Source organism: Trichosurus vulpecula (genome assembly GCF_011100635.1).
Source record: "Trichosurus vulpecula isolate mTriVul1 chromosome X unlocalized genomic scaffold, mTriVul1.pri SUPER_X_unloc_4, whole genome shotgun sequence".
Taxonomy (NCBI): domain Eukaryota; kingdom Metazoa; phylum Chordata; class Mammalia; order Diprotodontia; family Phalangeridae; genus Trichosurus; species Trichosurus vulpecula.
In genome coordinates this window covers 1,421,313-1,448,695 of record NW_023494380.1, presented here as the reverse complement: position 1 = coordinate 1,448,695, position 27,383 = coordinate 1,421,313, and the positions used below count along the sequence as shown (strand labels likewise).

The window sequence follows — 27,383 nt, the reverse complement described above, 5'->3', positions numbered from 1 at the left end:
CACCATATAGATCATACATTTTATTTTCAGATATACATGATCACTCTCATATACACAAATTATATAAAAATATTTGAGACTCTACCTCCCAAATATTCAACAAAGATGTCTAGGTGACCCTCATAAAACTGACCCAGTAATTTCTTCTTTTCTTTGGCAGATAATTCGGAGTCCTCATCAATCGTTTTTAGCAGAGATAAAAGCTCTCACTTAGTGGTTTTCTGGGCACTGCTGTAATACTCACTTTGGTCATGTCTCTGTCAGAAAACATAACCTTAAACAAAAGGGAGAAATTGTCAGGGAAGTTCAGATTTTTTTACCTATAGAAATATGCCATTCAGGCAATATTTCATAAAACCATGTGTAAACTTCTCTCATCTCATTAGCAACAAGTTAAGCCTTCAGCCATCAAATCCTAAACTTGTGCCTTGATTTACTAGCTCTGGTTGAGCCATTTCTCCTGGGGGTGGGGCTGTGCCCTCCCAACTCGACAAGCTCTCCACAGCGGCTCTTCTAAACCTTTTCGTCCCTACTCAAACCACCCATGGCTCCAGCTCCCCCTCTCCCCAGCTGAGAACCTCCCCTCATGTTTGACAGACAAAACTGAGATCAGTCCCCACGGGCTCCCCGTTCTCCCCTTTCCCTCATCTGTCATCAGGCGAATGCCTTCTGCTGCCATCTCCTCCTTTACCCTTGTCCCACACGGTGAGGTGGCCTTACTCCTCACTAAGGCTCCATCTACCTGCTCAAGCCATCCCATCCCACCCCATCTCCTCCAACAGACTGCTCCCATCCTCCCAACTCTTTCACTTATTTTCAGTCTCTCCCTGTCTACTGGCTGATTCCCTACAAACATGCCCATGTCTCCCTCATCCTAAAAACACCTTCACTCGATCCTTCCCTCCCCACTCTCATCTCTTAGGCCTTTTGTGGCTAAACTCCTCAAAAAGGCCACCTACAATAGGTGCCCCACTTTCTGTCCTCTTGAATTTTTTAACCCCTTAACAATCTGGCTTCCGATCTTATTATCCCACCCCAACTGCCAAGTCACCAATGATCTCTAAGAGCCAAATCCAATGGGCTTTTCTCAATCCTCATTCTCCTTGAACTCTCCCTGAATCACCCTCTCCTTCTTGATACTCTTTCTCTCTAGGGTTTTGGGACCCTCCTCTTGGTTCTCTTCCCTCTCCTTGGCTGGATCCTCATCTAGACCACTCCCACAGAACCCTTCTGTCCTGGGCCCTCTTCTCTCCTCTGTCTGCACTACCCTTCCTGCAGTGATCTCATCACCCCTTATATATTTAATTACTATCTATATAGCTGACTCTCAACTCTATCTATCCTGCCCCAATTTCTCTGCTGACCTCCAATCTTACATCTCCAATTGCCTTTCAGATATTTCAAAAATGGATTTTCAGTAGACATCTTAAACTCAGTATGACTGAAGCAGAACTCATTACATTTCCCCTTAAGTGCCCACCCCAACCCCCACCTCTCCTATTCCTGTAGAGGGAAAACCCATCCTCCAGGTCCCTCCGGCTCACAAACCAGGTGTCATCCTGGACTCCTCACTATCTCACCCCACGCTCCCTCGAAATAGTGAAGCTGTTGCCAAGGGCTGTTGATTTCACCTCTCTTGAAGATGCCCCCTTCTCTCCTCTGACACTGCCCCCACCCTGGTGAAGACCCTCATCACCTCATACCTGGACTACTGCAATTACTGCTGGTGGGTCTGTCTCCCTCCCTCATCTCTACCCACTCTAATCCATCCCTATTCAGCCACCAAAGTGATTTTCCTAAAGCAAGTCTGACCAGGTCCTCCCCTTACTCAATAAACTCCAGTGGCTCCCTATTACCTCCAGGATCAAACACAAAATGTTCTAGTTATCGTTCAAAGCCCTTCATACCTAGCCCCATCCCACCACCTTTGCAGTCTTTTACACCTTGCTCCCCAACACATACTCTTCAATCCAGCAACACTGGCCTCCTGGCTGTTCCACAAACAAGGCTATCTCTTGGTTCTGGTTATTCTCTGACTGTCCTCCCTTCCCTGGAAGGCTCTCCCTTCTCTTCTCTGACTACTGACCTACCTCCCTGGCTTCCTTTAAGGCCCAACTAAAATCTCTTCCTCATCAGAAAACCTTCCCCAACCCCTCCTAATGCCAGGTCCTTCCCTCTGTTAATTATTTCCTCTTTATTCTTGCATGTGGCTTGTTTGTACATATTTATTTTGCATACCGTCTCCCCGATTTGATTGTGAGTTCCTTGAAGGCAGGGACTCTCTTTATACCTACAGTGTTTAGCACAGTGCCTGGCACACGAAAGGTACTTAATAAATGTTGACTGAGGAAATATCTGAAACTTACAATTCAGTAAATGCAAACCTCCCTACAGCCAGTCACTTTCATCTGGTGCAGTGTCTCAGCTTCTAATGCCCCACAAAGAAAGTCACCTCCAAATTACCCATTTCTCTATCTCGATCTCTTGCGCTCTGTATGGCCATGAGTTTGTCACTGACGATTCTGTGTAGCACTCCTGGGACCTTAAGAGACAGAATGGATAGCATTCAAGCCTTTCATCTCAACTCTCTCTTGCAGGGTTCAGCTCAGCCCAGGTACTTTCAGAGCTTACCTTAAAAACATCTTTTTGACGATCCACTAAAAACAGCACGAAAAGGTCCTTCTTGCCTTTAGATAATTTTTTGTTGTCTACAATCGCTTTAGAAAACATCCTTTTCACAACCATCCGATTCTCACGCTGCAAAAACCCAAGCACACAGAGAGAAGAGGATTAGTGCCTCCTGGCTCTGCATTCATGATCATTGAAGTAGCTGCCTTCCTCTCACTTGGTGAAGAAGGTGGAGACCCAGATGTGCCCACAGGCCCTGACTTACCTCTTTCTGTAACTTAAATTCAGAAGGACGAGCTGCCACAGCCATGAAGTACAACAGTCTTCTAAACTCCTCTCTCCTGCTGGAATCCAACAGCTTCAGGCAGAGCTTCGTGGCTTCTAATGCTTTGTCTGTCTTCCCATTCACTTTAACCAAGACAGAAGATTAGTTTTATATACTACAGGAAGGTGAGAAGAAAGCCAAGTCATCCCCTAAATGAAACTACTACCTTTACCCATAAAAAGCAATGCCTTCAACAACAAGAAGTTCCTTTTTGGAGTACAAAGGTCATTGTTCACAATCGCTCTCTACAGGAGTCATGATCATTGGTATCCCCACTCACATCACTATCCAGGAGCAGAATGAAACGAAGATCTGCACAAGGGACGTCTGAGGCCATCTCACCCAATACCCTCCCTGTACAGATGAGGAAACTGAGGCTCTGAGAAGTTAAGGGGCTTGTTCAAGGTCACGTGAGTAGTAAACACCAGAATCAGGCTTGGAACCTAGGTCCCATCTGTACAATGGGATGATAAAAGCACCTGCCACCCAGAGTTGTCGTGAGGAGCTGAGCACGGCACCTGGCACAGAGTAAGCGCTATGTAAATGGGGGCTGTTATTGTTTATTGTTATTATCATCATTAGACGCCAGAACCAGGGCTCTTTCCACCATACACGGCAAACTGGCTTGGACAGGCCAAATGATTTATCCCATGTCACAACATTAACAGACTTCCCAGTCTCACCGGGACTGACACTCAAGAGGCTCGGTCCCCTCAGGCTGCTACTCTATCAAAGAAAAGCAGTTCTAAATCTCTGAAGGAGTGAAGTGAAACTAAGTTTTTACATGTTATACCTGACACTGTGATATTGCTTACCTAAATTCTGACAGAGGGAGAGGGAGAGAAGTAAAAAAGATCACTGAGATAGAATGGCAGAAAGGACCAAGGCACTTTCGATCTCACAACCTTGTCTGTCTTGACTCAGCAAATATTCACAGAATCTCCCAATGCCCAAGCCCTAGTGTTCTCAGCCTCCTCCTCCTCCAAGGGGGATGGGCTGGGGAAGTCCTCTATGTGCTCTTGGCTGGTCATGCTGAGGACCTGGGCTCTTTTGGTGTGCAGGATGGTTGGCAGATGTAGCCTGCTCTGAGCCCAAGTTCCCAGTGAGCCTTCTGTGGGCACCAAGCTACGGTGACCTGTGAACCCACAGGTTTCACATCCATCTTGTCTCTACAGCTTCTTCCCAATCACATCAAGGAACTCTGGGATAAAAGGCTAAGTCCAGTGAGTCACCTTAAGAGAGTATCCACGGGGCTGAGGACAACAGAATTGTGGCTCCTTAATAAACCCCCATGAAAAAATAGACTTAAAGTAGTTTGATTCCGTGCCTCTGGCAATGGTACTAACCCCCCTTTAGAGAGCTTGATTAATCAGTTTTTCCCAGTTAATCCAAATGAAATTTAAAAGTACTTTACCGTACTCTAAACTTAAAATCCAAATCGACATACTTTTCCCAGTCTACCAGAGGATACTTAATATATGAAGAGGAGGCTATTAATTTTACTATCAGCAAAGGGCGTATTTTATTTTTCCAAGAAATGATAGATTTGTAATAGTCCCTCCTTCCAATGACCCCATGGTTGCAATTTACAATTCATACTTAGAGGTAGCATCTGTGCTCATGCAACCAAGTGGGGGCTGATCTCATAATTTTGGCTTCAATAACACAACGATTAGTCCACCCTGAGCTATGCCCAGCATAAATACAATCATTTTGTTATGTATTCTTTTGGAAAATAATCGTTGCAGAAAACCACATCTATATTCGGAAAGCAAGCGATGCAAAAGGAAAGCATGCATATGTATAGTTAAGGTAGAGCTTGAAGAATGATGATTTGTCCCAGGGAAAATCTTACCACTACTAAAGTTACACTTATTAAGCTTATATCAGGTTTTTAAAAGCATTTTTTGTGATTGGGAATTTCATCATGCTAGATATTTCTCCCTTAAGAGAAAAAAGAAAACCTTTAAGTCACTGAAACTGTAATCATTTAATCAATTAACAAGCATTTATTAAGTACCTACTATGTGCCAGGTACTGCTAGGCACTGGAAATACAAAGACGAAAGTGAAATAACTCCCTGCTCTTACACAGACCCTATATTCTCTCAAGAGATACAACATTTACATATTAAAACATAAATGAAATAAACCTAAAATACTTATTTAGAGAAAAGCACTAGCAACTTTAGGGTGCCAAGGGTGGAATTAGGAGAAGCTTTTTGAAGGTGGTGCTTGAACTGAATTTGGAAGGAAGCTAGGGGTTCTAGGAGGGAGAGAGAAGTGTGCCATCATGTGTGCCATCCAAATGGGGAGGTGATCTGCTGCTAAGGTACAGAGATGGGAGACAGAGAGTGGTACAGGGAAGGTTAGCCAAGGGCCAGTTTGGCTGGGCTATGTCATGTAGGAAGGGGACTAATGTGTCATAAGGCTCCAAAGATAGGCCAGAGTAGGGAATGAGATGGCCGGGCCTATGCTGGCAGCTGTGTCTAAGGTGTCCTGGAGGAAGGAAGAGCCATGGGTGAGGATGGTCTTGAGGTAGAAGCAGCCAGATGTGACAACCGACAGACAAGAGATGAGGAGAGGATGAGTCCCAGGGCAACTGGAGGATGGCGCCATCTCAATAAAGAACTTTGCAGGGAAAGGGGAATGCGGAAACGAGAATGAGTTCTCTTCTTTGGGGGCATGTAGGGTTTGAGATGCCTCCAGGATGTCCAGGCAGAAATGTCCAGGAGCAGAGAGGCCCAGGGGCACACTTCTGGCCACAGCTGCTACAGTATGGATTCACTTCGCTTTTTGTCACAGGGTTTTGTTTTGTTTTCCCCTTTCTCTCCTATGTTTTTAATTGGGGGGACCGGCCAAGGGACCCAGGGTTAGTAGCAATGATGCCACAAAATGAAGGCCATTGTACCATTTTTAAAAATGCACAGAAGAGTCTAGAAGAGAGCACGTACAAGCAAGACAAGTTTGAAGGGAACATGTAGAATTCCTTGTATACTTTGAAGAAGCTGTAGGAAATTAAGGTGAAGGTTTGATATTGAACTCTCTTTTTGTGTTCTGCTACACGGTTCATGTTTACATAAAAATATATATGTTTTTAAGTTCAGGAGGGAGTGGGTGATGTCAGAGTGAAGCTCGGGAGAGGAACCACAAAAGCCTAAAGGTAGTGACGGACAGAGAGGTCAAGGGGGCGAGGAGCCCACTGGGGAGCGTGGTATGGACAGAAGGGCAGAACAGCAAGAGGATACAAAATTGGGCCATTTTCCCCTGAGTTCCACTGTGAAAGGGAGGACAGCTCTAGAATGCCAACTTGAGGGAAATGGCAGAATCATATGAGGGTCTTTTAAGGGTGAGGGAGGTTGGTTATGTTTTAGGGAAGGAACTAGTAAAAGGGGAGAGACTGAAGGTTGGGGGCTGGAGGAGGCAGGAGGTGGTGGGATCCAGGGGTTGCTGGCTTTGGTGTGAAGAAGCCTGGACTAAAGACTGGACTAAGGGAAATTAGGGCTAAGACAGCAAAGGGGAAAGGAGGGGACTCCAGGTGAGTGGCTGTTTATTTTCCCCAGCTCAGGGTGGAGGGAATGGTGGTGGGGGGAGGCTTGAGGAGAGAAGGTGGGAAATGACATAGAATTAATTTGGCAGGAGTAACTGAAGAGAAAGTTTAGTTGAGATTACTCCATCCAGTGGCACTCAAGGATGGAAAGCCAGATGGTGAGTGTTATATCACCCAAGCTTAGGCGAATGTGACCAACAACTTTTAAATACCCTGTACCAATTATCAAAAGAAAAAGATCAGCTGCAAAACATAAAAGCACACAGTATTTTTTGGTTATTAAATATATACCTTTAAAAATGAGGTATGAATAATTTGGAGCTTATCATTTTTATTGAAATGCTTGGGTTGGGTCTTTTTTTGGGGGGGGGTACTACCTTTAGAATAAAATAGTTTCAGACATCACTTATTGTGTAAATAACTCCTCACTATTTTTACAGTTTTACCAAAGTACTATAAAAGTTTTTTTATGAAAGTACCATAACAACCCTGTCGAAATATTATTTCCCTTTTACAGATGAGGAATCTCAGGTTTACAAACACCAAATGAGTTATCCCATGCCACACAGTAATGGCTAAAATTCCAACTTGGGTCTCCGGATTTCTGTCCGACCTTCTTTCCTTACTTAAATACATTATATAAATCCATTATCCGTAAGAAGGCAATACCAGCTTATGTTGTATGTTCGAAAACACAGAATGAATGGTACCCAGCCACTACTAACGATGGTTGGAAGTTACGACTGTACAATGAGCTAGCTTTGCCATATCAAATGTGCTTTCTACTTCATTAGGGGCTGTTCAATATCTAGATTATTTTGAATCTCCCCTAATTCAGTCACAAAAATTTATGAGTTGTTATTAAAATGTAGGAATTTTAATGGGCAGTTTTCTAAGTGGATTTAAGTCTGTCTACAATGTCAGCTTTAGAGCTTGTTTTAAGTAAAAAACATTCATCCAGAAATCGATTTTTTCCTCCTGTAAAAGACGAAAATACAAGGACTATCAAGTTTTTGCTTACCTAGGAATTCTGTAATCTCCATGTGGATTTCAAATAAGTGGCTTAACAGAGGTTCCCTATTGTTGTAGTATTTACTAATGGCATAAAATAAGCGTGCTTTCCACACATCTCTGTTCTCTGCTGGCTTAGGCAAATTTCTGCTTAGCTCCACCACCATCTGGTCTGGAAAGTAGTCTAAGCAGTCAGTCGCTGCGGAGAGCCATTCATCATGCCTAGAAAAGCAGAATTTGTTAAAAACTACAAGACTAAGTAAGCACACGAGAGTTTTCTCCTCCTGAGACCACCTCACGGAGAGCTGCTATGCCAGCAGAGGTCAGGCTCTTGTTGGAAGGATGGCCATATGCTCCTGATGCAGACTGGCTGCTGTCTGGGAATCGGCCTGGCCAAGTTCAGAGAGGTTCACCACCAACAGCCAAGCCACTGAGTGCTAAATCTTTGGTTGGTGCATTGCCAGAAAGCCAAAGAAAACTGCAAAGGCACCTTGGTCCTAGGCTCCCGCCCTTTCCTGCTTCTGCAAGGATGGCAGCAGAGAGGTTAAAAAGCCCACAATGGATGCCAAGAACTGCACCATTCTGAGCTTCTCAAGAAACATGTTCACTGTTGCTCCTCCAAGTGTGAGGTGTCTAAGTCAACATCCTACAGAAGGAGTGGGATCCTATTAATACTGATAGTCTTACTATGACTGAAGTCAGAAAATAAAGAAGACAGAGCTCAGTGGAAGGAAGTTCGCAGGTTCTTGGAAAGGCACAGAATTAGATAGCTTAATCACCTTTCAAATAGCAACAGGCATTTTATAGGACACTTGGCCATTTTGCTTTGAAGTACTTATGAAAACAATCAAAAAATATCTACCCTAAAGATAAATGTAGCTTAAATACTAACTTCATCTGTCATAAAAAGGAGAAAAGTGAATAAAGTATGAAGAATGAACCTATGAAGAACTCTATAAGACCTCCAAAATTAAATTGATATATTTTTAGATGGCGACATCAAGGCAAAAGGTAAATATAAGGGGAGATGACCAAAAATGCTGGTTTTATGTTACGAATATTTTATTTGCAGAGAGTCAGAAGGCTCTGAACCTCAGGGAGAATGGAAATTGCCTATGCCTTGACAGAAAACAATTGGTTAGTAGTGTGGGAGTCATTTCTGACCTCATTGCTGATGGACAGTCAAACTTCTTCACCTGGCTAGAGCAAAGATTAAAACCTGCCAAATTAAAAGGGTAAGATGAAAAAGCATAGCATGCAGTGTAAACAGTTGTACTCTGGCTTAAACAAGCCAATCATGGCAACGCAAAGAAAATCCCCAAAATTCAGCAGCTGGAAAGGACCTTACAAGTCACAAGCCAACTTTCTCATTTAACAGATGAGGAAACTGAAGCCCAAAGTCTAGAGCTATGACTAGATTTTCCGGACACTGAGTCCAAGTCCAGTATTCTTTCCATGGTGCCAGCCTGCTTCTTTCCAGAGCTTCTGGTACAATTCATGGTCTCTTATTATTGCTAGGAGGAGAGGTAAAGTTTTCTTTAAAGCTAATTGTCAAATTATTATTCAAAATGTTAACTTCAGACAGAAATAGAAAGTAATTTTTTTAAAAGCACCAGCAGGAAAAGTAAAATAAGATTTTTTTACATTTGAATGTTTTATTTGTTAAATTCAGTAGGAGAAAAAGGACCATGAGTGAAGAAATCTGGGTTCTGACATTAATTTGGTTTGTAACCTCTGTAGAATTCAAGGTCCTAAAAGGCACTGACCAATTTCCATTTTTGTCTCTATATCCCCAGAGCCTAGAATAGGGCCATGAATATAGTAAGCATTCAACAAATGTTTCTTGATTTCAGTGTAAATTTGTTAACTCCTAGAAAAGTCACTTAACTTTAGGGCCTCAATCATAACATCTGTGAAATGAAAGGATTAATCTTTGGAGGTATCTGTCAAATTCGAGGGGAAGGTGAAACTTTCTAAGTGGGATTGAACCAGATTAAAATGTAACTGGGAAATGTTTAATGAAATAAATAAAAATACAATACACTATAGATAATGTCAGTCTGTGGCTTTCTTTGAATTTGACACCACTGGCCTAGATCACACCAAAATTATATACTAACATTCTATATCCAGATAAGAAAAATACAGAAAGCTACACTGATTAAGACTTCAATTACACATTTTTATTATTAACAATCCCTATACTGTTAATTAAAAGGGTATATAAAGTTAGAGTTGACCTAATTGACCAAGGTCAACTATCTCTTGCTATTCAACTGTTAATAAATTCATTTGGCATTCAAAGGGTTGATTACAAACCGTCAGATTCCTCCTTCCTAACTGGGATAAAAAAGTTAAGAATTGACCGATGTTCCAGTAAAATACAGTAGGTTGTTTGAGGGTAAGGGCTACTTTTCATGCCTGATTCACCTAGCAATGCACCTTGCAGGTATCAAGTGCTTTAATAAGTTTGTTGAGTGGTATAACCTAAGAACTTACTTTCAACTGAATCCTGCAATAAAATGTCAAACTTGTTAGGAATTTATGAAATTCTCTTAGGTCAAGTCTTACTTTAAGAATCTTGGTAAAACTGAACTGTGATTGTAGAAATGATTTTTTAAAAATTCAGCCAATGTAGTTTGTTCATTGCCTTCAGAGCATCACTGTTGTTGGAGGCTGCTCAGAGCCTAAGAACAGGCCAGCTTGACCTCTATGGTAAAAGACGAAGTTGGATGCCCAAGGACAACAACTTTCTTTGCCTGATGAGGGAATTATCTACATGTGGAACAGAAATCAGAAAGTGAGAACTCGGAGAAACTTAAAACTTTGAGTAAAGCAAAGTTGGTGACAATGAGAGGAAATCAGATATATGCCCAACGACCTGTCACTATGCCAAGGAGTACGTAAGCTGTTGTAACTATTTGGAGTTCTACATATGACTTCCAAATACTCTTAGAATTATCAACATTTCTACATACTGTGAGTCACTATAGGTCTTGAGAATCCATCGGTCCAAACAGCTACTGGTGTTGATCTCGTCTGTTTGTGCCTCAGGATGAGGAACCTTAGATACCATCTCTTGATGCTGAAGCAAGGACTGAAGGACGGGGAGGTCTATAAGCTGTACCAGGCACCCAATGATTTCTTTTCGCCATACTTCATTAATAACTACACAGGGAAAACAGCCAATGATTACTAATTCAAATGGTCACCACAATAATTCCTTGGAAGACTTAAGTCAATAAGTCAGTGGCCATTGAAAGATATATAAACTTTACAAAATGCTTTCTTCTAAGAAGGGGAATAATTAACGATTTGTTTAACATGTAGGAGAATAGACTTTGCCTTCTACTGTACAAAGAATGTAAAGAATTCCAGTTGTCCAATCTGTCAAATAAGAGATCAAGTCACATAACTCATGCTAATAAGGACTTTGGAAGAAAGAATGATTCATTGAAACTAAAAAATAGCTCTGCACTACTAACTGCAGATTATTCCACTCAGGGTTTCTACGACTCTGCTAGAGGGAGGAAAAGTCATTATGCTGCATTCTACTGACAGAGGAGTAAACTAGGAAGCCAGAGAAGAAGAATCTAAACACTGGGATAGGATTGTGATATGCATTTTTAGTTGATCTTACACCTATTACAATTTGAAAAGAAAATATTTACATTTGAGAAAGCACTTAAGTTATAATTAACTGGTGTCATTAAGTTATAATTAACAAAGATGCATGCAAAATAGACTTTAGTTTTGATTCTCTGCCAGCCAATATAACAGCAGCCTGTATTCTTCAAAAATGGCTTCACTGATTTAAGCTTTAAAGAGATAATAGACTTCTATTAGAAATGAAAAATACAAACAACTTCAACACAATGTTCTCTCTGAGCTATTTCTCATAAAAGACTAGGAAAATATCAAGCAGATGACATTAACAATGAAAAAATAACTCGAATCCTATTTAAAGATGCTTTCAACTTCTCAGCATGTATCATCTTAGCTTACCTTGAGGAGGCAAGTTTGTGGAGATATTTACACGGGGCGAGTTAGCAGGCCTTAAACTCCGATTTTTCAACAGATGCTCTAAACTTGATTTCAAAGCAGATGAATTAAATAATGGTGTCTTCTCACATCTTAAAGCAAGAGATCCAATTTCAGAAATCAGTACTTACAAACTGAATCCAACCATCTTCATCAATTGTACAAGCTGCACTGACTGCATCCTGCTCTGCTCACTGATCTTTTGGGTTTTTATTCATTTGAGAACTGAACTGTCAGCTTCTAGTACACGAATGGAGGAAAGGGCAGTGGCCCCAAGATTAAAGCAATCACCTCATTAGCCCAATTTCTGAGCTGCCTTGATTGAGGAAGGGCTGAGCATTTTCTAAGCACCCCAGAGAAAGTGTGCTTCTCCCCAACCCACCTCCCAAGTTATTTCTTTGGCATCTTAGTTCTCACGCTGGCGGCTTTGGAAGCTACGGAGATAAACGATGTGATCTAATGAAAAAAGTTTCTAATACATTTGTCACTGTCATATATTTTACCAGCTGAAAATACTTAAGACTCCCTACTTCACTGATCCTACTGAAGATTCAAATTTAGGCTTTACTTACCAGCAAAATTTGAACTCCTTCCAAAGCCAAACACATTTTATGAAAAACAGTTTCACTTTTTATATACTTTTCATAAACTTTTTCCCTTAAATATTATGTTTATTAAATACAGAGTTCATTGTATTAAGAGACCACTCACAGGCCCAAGATTTTAATGAAAAGGAGCAAAAAGACAACTATCCCCCTTTTTTTAAAAGAGAGAGAAAGTCTAACTCCCCCTGCCCACTCCCAGTTGACTGAGGAACTCGCCACAAACCTGGAAGGTGAACACACTCTATTCTCTTTTCCTGACTGAACATCCTCTTGGTCAGGCACAGCCATGAACTTGTAAACTCTACAGCTACTGTCTTCAAACACTGGCTGTTTGTCTCTTCCAAAGACTTTGGTCGGGATTGCTTGAAACACTTCAAAGTCCATTAATGCTTGACATATTCTCACAGCTTTGGCACGAGGAATATTTACATCTCCAAATAACTTATTCTGAATTAGATGAGAGAAGACAACATCCACAGCATCTGAACCAACAAAACAGTCATCATGCCATTTTAAGTGGTGCCTTCGTTTCTTGACTTCCACTTCTGTTTGAAGGGTGTTTAAAATGCTGCTAAAAATATACGTGGCCCCAAAAGGCTTCTGTGTCACGCCGAAATCTGGCAGTGAAAAGAACACAGCAACTAAGACTCAGGGAAGACAACCAAAGACAACTGCAAAGTCACCTTTCAGGACCAGCGGTGAGGACAGATTAGTTTTTAGCTTGGTCTTCAACAAGGAAGATGAAGACCTAGTATCGTGGGAAAGGTACTGAGCAGTCAGGAGACCTGACAAAGGCTGGGAGACCCTGGCTAAGTCACCTCACTGCATCTTAATTTATTCATCTATAAAAATGAGTATTAGACTAGTCAGGGTTTGGGAACCTGTGGACTCAAGACCCCATGTGGCCTTCTAGGTCCTTAAGTGTTGGGGTCCTCTCACCCCTGGTGGTCCCTGGTAGCTACTCAGAAGGAATGTGATCCATACTGTTAAAGGTGGAGATCTGCATTTGGGAAAAAGCTGAGGGGACAATCTTAGCCTTAGTCTAGGATGGGATCCTCCTAGCCTCAGTTTCCCCCTGTGTTCCGTTGGAAAGGAAGTTTCCCACCTAACTATTTCTGAGTGTAGCAATGAGATGGAAGAGATACTGCATAATTGAGGAATCATAACTATATCTGGATTATAAACAAAGCCAAGGATGTTTTATCCTGTCATATTTGGCGTGTCACATGTCCCTGCTTTTTTTTCCTTCTATAGCAAATTTCTGTGATCAGAGCAAGTAGTCAGTATAAGATATGAGCTCTTTTGTGTTATCTTACTGGGCAATCTAATATTATTTTTATCTAGAACTAGGGCATGTGCAGAAATTTAAACAAACTGCTTAAGACTCACTTTAATATGTTCCCTTTGTCTAAAAAAGATTCTAAGAGCAGTAGGATTTTTCCTGTGACCACTCTCTTACTGCTACCAATGTGAGATTCCAACACCTTTTTGACTAAGAAACTTTGTGATATTTAGGAATTCTGCATTAATGTTACTTATGGACTTTTGCACCAACTTAGTAAAGCTTTATGAACAAGGGTAGAAATGCATAAAAGTCACATAGGGCTCGCTTTGTAAATGTTCCTTAAGAAATGTGAGAATGTTATTTTGCTATTTGATTAATATCATGCTTGTCTAAAGTTTTGTTGCCATTAATGATGCTCATGAGAAAATGGTTTGTGGTTTATTTTGTATAGGCCATCAAAGAAACATGGCACGGTTAAAAGGTTAAGATTTTACATCCATTGTGTTAAATTGACTAATGTATTTATGTATGTGCTGAAAGCTGTTATTAATTCCATAAGTGATGTCTCATCCTCCTGATGAGGAAATTAATAATGGATGTATGTAAAGTGTACGACCATAGTTTCTGATGTGAATTTCTTAAATATGACAATTAGCCATGGTTCAAATTTTCAGTTTGTAAAAATGATCAGAGTTATAAAGATTAGAAATGATAATTTAAAATTGTGCTAAGATTACTCTTGTAGGAGAATGGACAGAAAGCTGGTTCCTGCAAGAAGAGGGGAAGAAGAAGAAGACACTGTGCTGGAGATGACTGGAACAGATACCAAGGACCAGAAGATTTCATTAACGATGTCCTCTGCCAGACAGCTGCATACAAAAAGACTTTTTGGATCTTAAAGAGACAATTACATTTTTATTTCTTTTTTGAGTCTATGTATGTATATTCACAAAGGGGACTGCCCCCTTGGATTTGTCAATGCGTCGATCAATCCTTCCCATGTTTACTTACAAGGGGATAGTTAAAGGAAAAAATTCGGATGTACCTATAATGGTGAGGTGTCTGCAAAAAGAAAAAGAAAAGGGGGGATTGAGTGGAATACTGATTGAGTGGAATATTGAAGTAGCAAAACAATTATTGCTTATTGATAGTTTCAAAAAATTATTGATATTTTCAAAACATTTACCCATTTCATAATGTATTCTTGACTATTTTCCACCTAGTACCTTATGTTCTTTATTTGGTCATAATAAGTTTTTGTCTACCTTGTGTCCTTAGGATAATGAACGCTATGTTAAAGCCTTATTTCATAATCAGAATATTACAGCAGAAATTGCCCAGTTGCTGCAATTGGCCACTGAGGAAGAAAAGGCAGCACTTGAGAACTCACAACCTGGCAGTGTTATAGACGACTTTCTGAGTCATATTAAGACCTTTTTAACCCCCAATTGGCTTACTCATGTTTTAGAGACTGTGGCCATTGTGAGGGGCCTTGCCCCTTTGCTATGTTGTTGCACTCCTTTAGTGCTAAGGATGTGTCTGGAGGCCCTGTACACAGCCATTGATTCAGTACACATTGACTCTTGGTGCAAAAACAAAACGGGAATTGTAAGGTGCTCTTGAGAGCCTGCCAGCTCGGGTCCTCCTCCTCTGATAAGGCAGGCTGTGAACAGCACATGCCCCCTTCCAAATAAGCACTGGACACGAGTTGTCCACGAGCTGTGATGCATGGCCCTGGGGACCCTGATAGGCTTAGAGGATTGGGCACAAGCTTGCTTGCACCCGGAAACGAAGGCTAGTACTACATAAAGACCCTGCTTGCTGAAACAATAAACAAGAGTTCCTTCCACCCTGACTCTCACCTCATTATTGCGTATCGAGACAGGTCCTTGCTGGTCAAGGACTACCAGGGATGAGAGGACCCCAACACTTCAGTGCAGCCCTTTGACTGAATCGAAATATCAGAACAAATACCCTTAATAAAAGGATTTGTTCTGTAATACTCAGACTCAGTCAAAAAGCTGCACCCAAGGACCTAAAAGGCCACATGTGGCCTCAAGGCCGCAAAACTTGATGATGAACTAGGTGATCACTGTTATCTCTGACTTTTAGTTCTGAGATTATAATTCTATGCTAGGAATAATCATCCAAACATTTAAGCACCTACAACATGCAGAGCAATGTTCTAAATAAATAGTTTAGATAATAGTCCCTGCCCTTATGGAGCTTAGTAGGATAAGACACAACTGTAGATAACTATAATACACGACAATTATATTAGTGTTGTTCAGTCATTTCAATCTGATCTTAACTCTTCATGACCCCATTTGGGGTGCTCTTGATAGAGATTCTGGAGTAGTTTGCCATTTCTTTCTCCAGCTCATTTTACAGATGAGCAAATGAGGAAGACAGATGAAGTGACTTGCCCAGGGTCACACAGCTAGTAAATGTCTAGGGCCAGATATGAACTCAGGAAGATGAGTCTTCCTGAATCCAGGCCCAGTGTTCTATCCACTGTGCCACCTAGCTGTCCTAATTATATGAGATAGGATAAGAGTACTAACAATAATAAGTAACATCTTTATAACACTGAGTCTCGGTTTATCCTCACAGTAGCCTCATGAGTAGGTGCTATTATCATCCTTGTTTAACATATGAGGAAACTGAGTCTCAGAGACTTGTTCTGAGCCACAAAGCTAGTAAGTGTCTGAAGTAGCATTTGAACTCAGATCATCTTAACTTTAATCCAGCATTTAAATCCACTGTGGAGAACACTCTATGGTGGTTGGAAAGAGAAGGTTGGCAGTGGGAAGAAATAATGAAAGGCATACAGCGGTAGCATGTGAGTTAGACTTTAATAAACATGGAGGACTTCTACAGCTGTATCCCAAAGAGATCATACAAATGGGAAAATGACCCACATGCACAAAAATATTTATAGTAGCTCTTCATGGTGGCCAAGAATTGGAAATCAAGGGGATGCCCATCAATTGGGGAATGGCTGAACAAGTTGGGGTACATGAACGTAATGGAATACTATTGTGCTATAAGAAATGGGGAGCAGACAGACTTCAGAAAAACCTGGAACCTCACATATGAACTGATGCTAAGTGAGGGGAGCAGAAGCAGGAGAACATTGTACATAGTTACAGCCACATTGTGCCATGACTGACTTTGATGGACTTAGCCCTTCTGAGTAATACAAGGTTCTAAGACAACTCCAAAAGGCTCATGATGGAAAGTGCTATCCACATCCAGAAAAAGAATTACTGAGTCTGCATGCAGATCAAAGCGTACTATTTGCTGTCTCATTTGTTTTGTGTCTTCTTTTTCGCAGTTCATTCCATTGGTTATAATTCTTCTGTACAACATGACTAATGTGAAAATATGTTTAGTATGAATGTCTATATAGAGCCTATATCAGATTGTACACCATCTTGGGGAGAGGGGAAGGGGAGGGAAAGGGAGAAAATTTAAAATTCAAAAGCTTGTAAAAATCAATGTTGTAAACTAAAAATAAATATTTTTTTTAAAAATGAAAAGAAACCTTATAAGTTTTTTTTAAAAAACATAGAGGAATTAAATAGGTAAACTGGGTGAAAGGGAAGGCACTCCAGGCATGGAAGAGGGTTAGCACAGGACTGAGGCTGGAAAGTGTAGTGTGTGCACACAGAGAGCATTATCCAGTTTGGTTACAGTACATAGTAAAGGATCAAGTTCAAGGATGCCAGGCAATGGAAGATCTTCCATGCCAGGCAAAGGGGCTTAGATTTGATTGGTTAAGTAATAGGGAGCCACTGAGTATCTCTGACACACGAAGAACAAGACTAGGTCAGTGCTTCGAGTTTAGTCTTGTGGCTGCACAAAGAGGAGGCTAGAGGGAGCAGAGAGAAGCTGCCAGAGTCTAAGAGATAGGGCAGATATGGAATGTAGTGGTGGACCAGGACTCTGTCCTCATTATCTATGAGTGGCACAGAGGAGGTGCTTAAGAAATGTTTGTGACTAATTCTGAGGTAAATGAGAATTAGAACCAACACCAAGCCTGTAAAGATTGGAGAACAGGCACTCTTGTCTTGATAGACAGAAGGAAATCAGAAGGAAGAGATGGTTTGGAGATGTAGTAGAGGCTCAGCTTTGGACATACTGTGTTTGAATTGTCTGTTTGGGGCTCAGTTCTGAAGAAGTTTACCATTTTGCTCTGGAGTTCAAGAAAGAAAGGACAGCCAGACCTAGGGAAAATTACTGCCCCCTGCCCCACACACACACCTTTACCTATAAACTTTTCACATACTCAAAGCTAACATTATTTTGAACACTTCAAGCAAAATATACTAACTTTTTGTAGCTATTTATATTGAAAAATCTCATTCTTTTTGATGCCTTTGTTTTCCTATCGCATCCTCCTCTCTCTACCCCAGGGGTCATCCCTTTAAAACAAAGAATGAGAAGAAGAAAAAAATCAGTGAAACCATTGCTTCTGTCTGACAGCATGTTCACTTCACTATTTCATGTCCATAGCTGCTGACCTCTGCCCCCCCCCAAAAAAAGAGCAAAGGGGACTTCCTCCAGATTGGTCATTAGGATGGACAACAGGTCACTGTGTCTGGTTTGGTCAGTTGTTCCCACTGCTGGAGCTATGGCACATGTTGTATTCCAGGTTCTGCTGATTCCCCTTTGCTTCAGTTGAAGTTTTCCCATGCCTCTCTGAATTTCCTCCCTATTCACAGCACATCTGCATACCACAACTTGGGCAGCCTTCCTCCAATCAATGGGCACCTACTTTGTTTCTAGTTGTTTGCTACCACAGAAAAGCATGACTATGACTATCCTGCAGAGAAAATGCATTGGTAAGCCCACTCTCCCACATCCATGAAAGCAGCTCTAGCCCTTATCTCCAATGAATCTTCTGCTGGATGTGAGACCTTTCTGTCTTTTGACTCCTCAGGGCAGGTGCCTTCTAGGGAGATCTCTGAGTCAAACATTTTAGTCCCTTTTAAGCATAATTCCAAATTACTTTCCAGACTGGCCTATGGCTCCCCCAGAATATTAACGTGGCTGATTTTCCAAAATTCCCAGTACTGACTATTCTCATCTTTTATCAGCTTTACTAACTTACTAATGAGACTTTACTAAATAAGAGCTATTTTGATTTATATTTCTCTTATTAATGATTTATAGGAATGTTTTCTATACTTGTTATAGCTTGTAATTTCTTTTTAGAAATGCTTGTTCAGTATCTTTTGAACACTTATCCATTGAGGAATGTCGCTTGGTCTTCTACATTTGTATCAATTCCTCATATATCAAACATTGCAAAGCATTCCCTTACATATCAGGCCTTTATCAAAGACATAAGTTGCCAAGTTTTTTTTCCTCCAACTGATGGTCCTGATTTTACTAATGCAAAAACTTTTTAATTGGAATTATTATTTTCTTTTGTGATCTCCTTGTTTTGTTAAGAATCCTCACCTCAACCAAAGGCTAACCTCACATCCTGAAATGTTAGGAAGTTGGTTTTCAAGAATCAAAACCACATTAACAACACGGAAAACACTTTACAAAGCCATACCAAATAAATACTCGCCATGAATACCTGCATGACCATGTCTAGCAAAAAAGCAAAACAAACAAACAAACAAAAAAAACCTACCTCTAGCAGTTTCCAGTATGAATTCTGGAGAATGCTTCAGTGATTCTAATCCAGGGGTGGGGGCCCTGTGGCCTGCCAGGTTCTCGGGTGTGGCCTTTTGATTGAACATGAGTTTCACAGAACAAATCCTTTTAAGGGGATTTGTTCTGCGAAGCTTGGATTCAGTCAAAGGGTAGTACCTGAGGAACTGCCTCACTGGCAATGAGGACAAGATGTCCAATAGTGTGGATTGCAACCCACTCATGGCTTCTTATCTTATGTATTTTTGTAATTTGTTACTCATGTCCTCCTATAAACCCTCCATAAACAGGATGAAGAAAGCAGTAGGGTCAAGGCTATCAATGTAGCACAAGTCATTCATCTGTTACATCTCTTTTGAAACAATGGAAATGGAAACTGTATCACTTTGGGGACAGGCCATACAGCAGCCTTTAAGAGAATTTAACTTACTGTAGGAGAACAGCTCCCCAACCTGACACATATGACACAAGTGTGAAGGCACTGTGAGGTGGAGGAAGACTGGAAAAAGAACCTGAGTTCTAAACCATCAGGCAAGCCACTTCACTTCCTTCAATCTTCCCCAAATCCAGGCTTTTAAACCACTTTATTTTTGGCTTCCACTGAAATAGACTCTAGAGTTAGCACTCTCCACAGGGATGGTAACCCCTGGGCGACACTTCTCTGAGGATTTTAGGCTGGGCTAGGGAATGGAGTGCACACAGTTACCAATCTGAGGTCAGTGAGAAAATAGAGAGGGGAAAGGGCAGGGTCTATTTTAAGGCCCAATCTGTACAATGGAACAGGCAAAGAATAAACCGTATTTATTCACAACCTGTTCCTTAAAGGTGAGAAAGCAAGATTTTCTATGAGATAGCTAGGTAGCTAGATGGACATAAGATTAAGGAAGAGGTTAGGGTAAAACAGGCACTTGTGAAGAAAAGCTTTTCCTTAGTCCCCCAGGAATAAAACAGTCTAGTCCCTTCAGATCTTCTCCCCACTTACACCACAATTCCTAACAAATGCATTCTGGGATGTTTCACCTCAAGCACTACCACCTACAGAGCCAAACCAGGTCATATATTCCTGCAGATACTTTAATACCTAATGCACAATGGATCTGGCCAACGGAGATGCCCAAACCCACACCAGGATAACCTGTTTTCTCAACACTGACATCAACAGGTGAGCACAGACACCCCTTCCACAAAGTCACTTAGCTTTCCTCTTGTTTTTCATCTAATACCAAATAAAAATTAACCCACATTCGGCTAAAATGCACCTTAGTGTGATATATCCCACATCGAACAGGACTGAAAGGAGGCCAGAAACAAGGCATAAAGGAGAAGAACATTTACTATCAAAATTCCAATCCCAGTCTTTCATTGTCTTATTAAATACACACCAGCCAAAGGTTTTACAATTCATCATCACTCCCATGACATGTACTTTCTATATGGCTTGAGGATTTCACTGCCAAGAAATTTAAGGCATGTCTACAGCACAAGATGGGAAACAGGCCAAATTTAACCATGTCAGAAGACAGGTTTCTATATAATTTTGTATTCTTTATTCTCCCCTTTCCAGCTGCTGCTCTCCTGGGTTTTGACTCCAGGGAACAAGATGCCCTCTTAGGATAAGCTCAAAACTCCTAATCTCTCCAGCCTGCATACCACCTCCCTCAGCTACTCTCCCCTCTGACTAGAAGCTAGAGGGGGAAGTACTAAACTCTTCCCAAAGCCTTCCTTTAGAGAGGTCAGAAATTGGGCTTCCAGCTCCCTCTACTCTCCATGTGGAGCTCTGCCTGGTTTTAACTCTACAGAACCCTCTGTGTCAGAGAGGACACCTTCCAGAAGGTCCTACCAGGTCACCAGGTCATAGATCTAGAAGCCTTTTGGCCAGTCCCTTCATTCTACAGATGAGAAACCTGAGGTCCAGAGGCTAAGTAACTCATACAGGTTGTATCACTCAGAAATGACAACTCCTCATTCAGACACTCATGTAATCCCCATTGACTCTGAGGCCTTCTTGAGTCAGTGCTCCTTCTACCCAAGCTCCAGGGAGAGAGGAACTGATGTGGGCACTGTCGTAGGTAACACCTGAGTCATAACCACATACTTCTCTAACCAAAACATTAACATTACTGTTATGTTCCAAACCTCATTGTACCAAAACAGACCCTGGGGGACTCAGACAATGAAGGTACTCATTTTAATGAGTAAATATATCACAATACATTAAGGAAAAAAAACCTCCACTGCATTATAAATTGGGCCAAAATCAAGGGTCAAAGCTAGCTATAGCTAAATACTTCTCTCCTATTTATGCTTTCCTAGGGCTTAGAGCTAGAAGAAATATTGGATACAGTCTAGTACAAACTCTCAATAAGGAAACTGAGTCCCAGGGAAGTGAAATGTCTTGTCCAAGGTCACAGAGGGTAGAAGGAACAGGATCAGATTTTGAACCCAGGTCTTCTGACTGCAAGTCCTGGACTCTTCCTAATATTCCATGTTGCTTCTTCCTCTGAAGCTCAGAAAAGCATCAGATCAAAGAAAAGCCTCACAGAAAACCTCAACATAAGCCATAAAATCAATGACCAAAATGGGAAATGCAACAGGAAAGGAGGCCAGTCTGACTCAAATTCAGCCTGAAGGTTGCCTTTTCTACAATCCCACAGACCACAGAAACTGGGTGGTATGAAAAAAGTGGTCCCCTCAGTAAAGGGGCTAATCTGGCAGCACTCACCATACAACAGCTTATACAAAACTAGAAACACTGTGGATTACCAGCCCTAAGTAGGAAGAGAGGATGAAAGCCTTTGCTGGGCACTCACCAATCCCCCCTGCCAACAAAGGGGTGTGCATTTGGTGGTGTTTGTGGTAAAGAGTGGGATGTGCTATATAAATGTTATAGCTCTGAAAGAAAGACTCCAGAAAAAAGTACTTGTGGCTAGGAAGGACAGCCATTTAAACATGTTCACATCACACAGAAATCACAACAAAGGCAAGCCATGGTCCTCACCTTACTCAGGGAAGAGAGAGCACATGGGAAGCCCTCTGGGTTCCCAAGAAAAGTGACACTGTTCAAATTCAAGGAATGACATTACTGCATTAATGGGTAACATGCCATCTTTTCAGAGATTCTGCCTACATTTAGAGATGAGTCCAAGATCTGCATTTTTACAGGTCCTTCCAGCCCCCTCCGCTCCAAAAAAGCAGAAACCCATAGGCACACAATCAGAAGAATCTGAACTTAAAAAACATAACTAGCAAAGGAAAAGAGAGACATTCAAATTTATAGAGTATATTGTAACATACTTTATGTCATATTAAAGCATATATAAATATAATTACAAATGATAATTTCTTGGCCCCTTAAAAATGAGAGGTCTGTTTCATCTAAAACACAAGAACTTTACTTGAGAGTGCTAATCAGAAAGTTTATGACAAGTCAAGGAAGGAGCCCCTCGGTGACCCCTCTAGACTAGAGTGGCTACTAGTCTTTCTTTTCTTTCTAAAGGGGCGAAGAAACAAAGGCAAAGATGCTTGCTCAGTGAACCAATGGCAAGAGACCAAGAAGTGCTGGCTCCCATTGCTTTGCTCAAGTCACAGACTGAAGTTTTGTTATACACCAAATAGTGAAAATGGGATTAACACACTCTACAGGCCAACGATTGCCCCATGAGGCAGAGCACAAGCCAGGCACAAGAAAGCACTCACAACCCAGCAGTCCTGAGCATGGACCCACTGCACCTGGTCTTCAGAGGCTATACTGTCTGTCTTCCAAAGGCTCAACCTTTAGGCACTTCTGAGGGAGCCTAAAAAAAACATACCTGAGTCCCAGTCCCTCCACTACACATAGAAAATGGATTGACCCCAAATTTTTCAAATCAGGTTAAGATTTGTTAGCACACCATCCTTCCTCCATTGGAGGGGAATGAACATGAAGATTTCTTACAACTTTCCAAATAGCATATTAGTTTTAAGGCATAGGATGCAGCAGAAGTGTTTCAGTAATTAAATTCTATTATTAACAACAGATGAATCTCCTTAAAATAAAGGGGAAATACCTTATTAAAGACATTTCTTAGAAAATCAAGACTCACCATTCTTTTTTTTCCTGTAATGACTTTGTTAGGAACAAACATTAAGGGCCAAATACCAGATCCTAATCCCAGAGGTGGGTTTGTAGGGCCATAACTTCCTAAGAAGGAACAAACCTCATGAAAATCTCATCTTAATGAGTACTTTGCAAATGAGAGACTTATGTAGGGATAGAGATCAACTATGTGGTTAAACCAGGCCAGAGACAGAAAAGAAAACTCGGTTCACCTGGTCAAAAGGAAAGTGGTGATTTTATTTCTTTACTATTTGGAAACACCATATTTTTGCAACTGAGGCACCTGAATCTCAATTTATTCGATGCTGTACAAAACAACAGGCATTATTTTCCCTAGAATGAGGCAGGAGAAAGTTCTTTCAAGAACATCTAGCTCAGTATTATTTTTTTCTTCCCCCCCAAATGAGGAAATACAAAGTCACTCGACCAAGGCAAACAACCAGCCCGTAGGCTATCGGGATCTTCGATTTGATTCAGGTCGACGAGCATTAAGTATATGAAGACAAAAACCACAAAGTCCCTGCCCTCCAAGAGCTTACATTGTCTCGTGGGATACAGGGGTATTTTTGTGTGCTGGTGGATACCAACAGAATCAAGGCAAGAATAGCTTAGTACAAAATGTTTTTTAAATATTGAGGCTGTTTTGACATAGCAGAAAGCACTGACTTTTGGACTTCAGTTTCCTCATCTATCAATCAAGTATTTGTTAAGCACCTACTGCCAATGAGGCGCTGGAAATAGACTAAAACTATTCCTAAGGGTTAGGAACTCGCATTTCTTTTAGAGACAAATATAGAAAAAAAAATCTATTCAGCCTAAGGAGTTAATAAAGTCCTTTGCAAACCTCAGAGCCCTATCGATAGCCCGCAATTATCAAGGCATAGTTCAATTCGTGGAAGGGAGGGCGCCTGCAAGGCGGGGGAGGGGGGTGGGGGAGGGGGTTCCTAAGCTGCACCCCCGCCCAAGAGAGAAGTTGGGTGGCGGCCAGAAAGGGGGGAGTTTCTGGGAAGGTGGGTGGGGGCGGCCGTTGCAAAGGTTCAGGAGAATCTACCCGAGGGCCATGGCTGAGCCCGTTTGGCCCGAAAGGCCCCAACGGGGACAGGCTTGCCAGGGCGGCCCGGGGCCCCTCCAGCCCGGTCCCGGCCGGCGCCCCCGGGTCCTCGAACGGGAGGGGGAATCTTTCGGTGGGGGCGCCCCGGGAGGTCCCAGACGGGGGAGAGGGGCTCAGATGAAGCGGCTGAGCAGGCGCAGCCAGAGCTTGGAGTCCTTCGCGGGGACGCGCCGACGAATTTGTCTCACTCCCCTGGACTGCCAGACGAGCCCGGGCCAGGGAACCCAAGCGAGGGACCGCGAGCTCCGAGGATGCAAAGAACGCGAGCTGGAGGCGCGGGGCGGGGGGGGGGAGGCGGCGTCTGGAGCCTAGAAAGGTGGAGCTGGGGAAGGAGCGTGAATCGGTGCTGGAGCGTCACGCACGAACCCCAGGCAGCGGAGGCTGCGCAAGCCTCGGGCAGGCGAGGAACCCCCGCGGCGTGGCGGCCAGATCAGCGCCTAACGGCAGGGAGTAGCGAGCGTCGCCGCCAGCGGAGGCCGGTGAGTGATCCCCGGCGGCAGCCCGCCCTGGCCCGCTTGCTCGGTAGGTCCCTCTGGCGGTCAGCCCTCGGCCCCTGCGCACCTACCTGGGGGCTTGTGCTCGCGGCTGTAGAGCGCGGAGACGCTCCGCGCTGCAGCCTTCTTCCGCACCGCAAACATGACTGCTCCCGGCCGCTGCGGCTCCCCTGATGGCAATGAGCGCTGAGCTGGCGGGTCCCCCAGCCAGTTAACTTGGGGCCGCGGGGGTGGGGGGTGGGGGTGGGACTCCGGTAGGCCCCGCCCCTCAGCCCCCGCCCCCCCGGCCGCTAGTGCTGCCCACGTGCGCCGGGAGGAGGCGCGGCACTGAGCTGGGGCGCCGCCCTCCCCAACCTGAGCCCGGGAGGCCCAGCCCAACATCACTGCCCCCGCCGGGAGCGCGGATGCGCCAGTGCAGGTGGGGGGTGGGGCAGGGAAGACAGCACCCTCCCCCTAGGGGGCTGCCTGCCCGAAAGCCCCCAGTCCCGCGCCCTCTGCCCCCTCAGTGACAGCTCAGGCCACTCCAGCCCGCACGGATCATCTGCCCTTAACTCCGGGCACTGATCTGGGCAAGACGTTGGGCGCTCGCCCCGCGTGTATTTCTCAACTTTTCCATTGTAAGCCTGCATGCTTACAATGTTCCTTGGCGCACCTGTCCTGGGGCTGGGCACGTAGGAGGAAATGGGCAAAAACCTGACAAGGGCAGAGCTTTGGAACTGCTGTCTGTGTCTTGTATGTTTTCAAAAAGTCGTGTCTAGAATGGCCCCTCCTCGACCAGCTCTCAGTCTCCGGCTTCCCCCTGTATGAAACCTTCCCCACTCGCTAGGTAGCCCTTTCTCCTCCTTCTTGACTTGTCTTGCAGGTTATCTGTGTGTCCGACCGGCGCCCGCCCCCCAACGTTGGCCTGTAGATTAGAACCTCCTCCGATGGAGAGATTAAAGTTTAAAGTAATAAACAGGATGGTTGTTACCCTAATTTAATTTAGATGCCAGGAATTTTGGTCTAAATTGATTAGGCAGCTATTTCCTCTTTTAAAAACAGACCATTTAGTGTATACCACTTCTAGGGCTGTATCCCAAAGAGATCATACAAATGGGAAAAGAATTATGGATTCTGAATGCAGACTGAAGCATACTATTTGCTCTCTCTCTTTTGTTTTGTTTCTTCCTTCTCATGGTTCATTCCATTGGTTATAATTTTTCTTTGCACCATAGCTAATATGAGAATATGTTTAATGTGAATGTGTATGTAGAGCCCCTATCAGATTGCATGCCCGCTTAGGGAGAGAGGGGGAGAGAATTTGGAACTCAAAAGCTTGTGGAACTGAATGTTGTAAAGCAAAAATAAATTACTTAATTTAAAAAAGAAAAAACCAGACCATTTAGTCTTCAAACTGTAAAATTTTAGTGGTCTAGTTCTCTAGCTTGGAAAAACAGTCAAATTAACTATTGCGGAATTACCTGAAGCTTCTGTTGTCAAACAAGCATTAGTTAAAAATACCAAAGCAGATGGGCTACAGAGCGAATATCGGTTTTAATACCTGCCGCTTCCTGGAAATGTAGAGATGACTGACTTCTGGGGAATGGAGTGAATTTTCTTCCAGTGCAGGAAATTTAAAAGAAAATTCCCCAAATTACTTTACAGTCATGAATAAATCAGAGTTAAGTTCTGTCTTTAATTGTATCCGCTTGTTCACTGCATTGTTTCAGACAAGTCACTTGCTAATGTTACTATCGTTATTTTGTCTGGACATGGCAACTCTGAAGAATTCAAGATATTTCAAAAAATGGGTCACAGTCTATTTTCAAATAATTATGAACGCTGGAATACAAAATGACATCAGCTTGACATACTGCTTTATTAAGAAAATTTAAAACATAATCTTGCCTGTTCTGTCCACAGAATTAACATAATGTTCTCTGTTTACACTCATCTCTTGCATGTAATGGAATCCAGCTTCCTCTAAAATAAATTAAATTCAACAAGCCACTCTGGGTTCTGTTGAACTTTCACCTTATCTCGATCTAGTCACTTCAAGGCAATCTCTATGCCATGTTCTCAAATCCCTCCCCTTTCTGGCTCCCTTTTACATTTTGCTTTCCCTTGTTAGAGGCAGGGACTGGCTGGTATTTTGTCCATTGTTCTCATTGTCACTATCCTCTGATACCTAGTTGGTAGACATGCATCAGCACTTTTCATCCTCCATATCTACTTCTTAGTTTATAGCCTTTTAGATTAAACTTGCAAAACTTAAGTTAAATATAATCTTCTGTGCCCTTTGTAGGCCCACATCTGGAGAGAGCCACATTTCTGTGAATGCCAGAAAGTGAAAACTGTAAGAGGAGGAAAACAACCATAATGGGGAATTTATTAAAACAGAGTAGAGAGATCAGAGGCCATAAAGAGCAGGGCAGAGGAGGAAAGGGACTTCAGTGGGCTAGAGCTGAGCTAGATGAGGATAAGAAAGAGAGGAGAGAGAGGAGGGAGTATGGGTTTTCATTTTGACAGATGGGGAATCTAAATCACAGGGATTAGGGGAATAGGAGGTCAAGTGTTGCATAAAATTTT

The 27,383-nt window shown here is 42.5% G+C and overlaps 1 protein-coding gene across 1 annotated transcript; it reads right to left on the bottom strand.

Annotated features, from left to right (window-relative positions):
- Positions 1–24,994, bottom strand: LOC118833218 (DEP domain-containing protein 7-like). Its single transcript, XM_036740588.1, has 9 exons — positions 24,887–24,994; positions 12,383–12,776; positions 11,519–11,646; positions 10,492–10,681; positions 7,524–7,735; positions 2,894–3,036; positions 2,632–2,757; positions 2,464–2,542; positions 1–274 (listed from the first exon to the last, which is right to left on the bottom strand). Exons 1-9 carry the CDS (start codon positions 24,957–24,959, stop codon positions 261–263), a joined length of 1,359 nt encoding a protein of 452 aa, XP_036596483.1. The 5' UTR covers positions 24,960–24,994; the 3' UTR covers positions 1–260.
- Between the last annotated feature and the right edge of the window lie 2,389 nt (positions 24,995–27,383).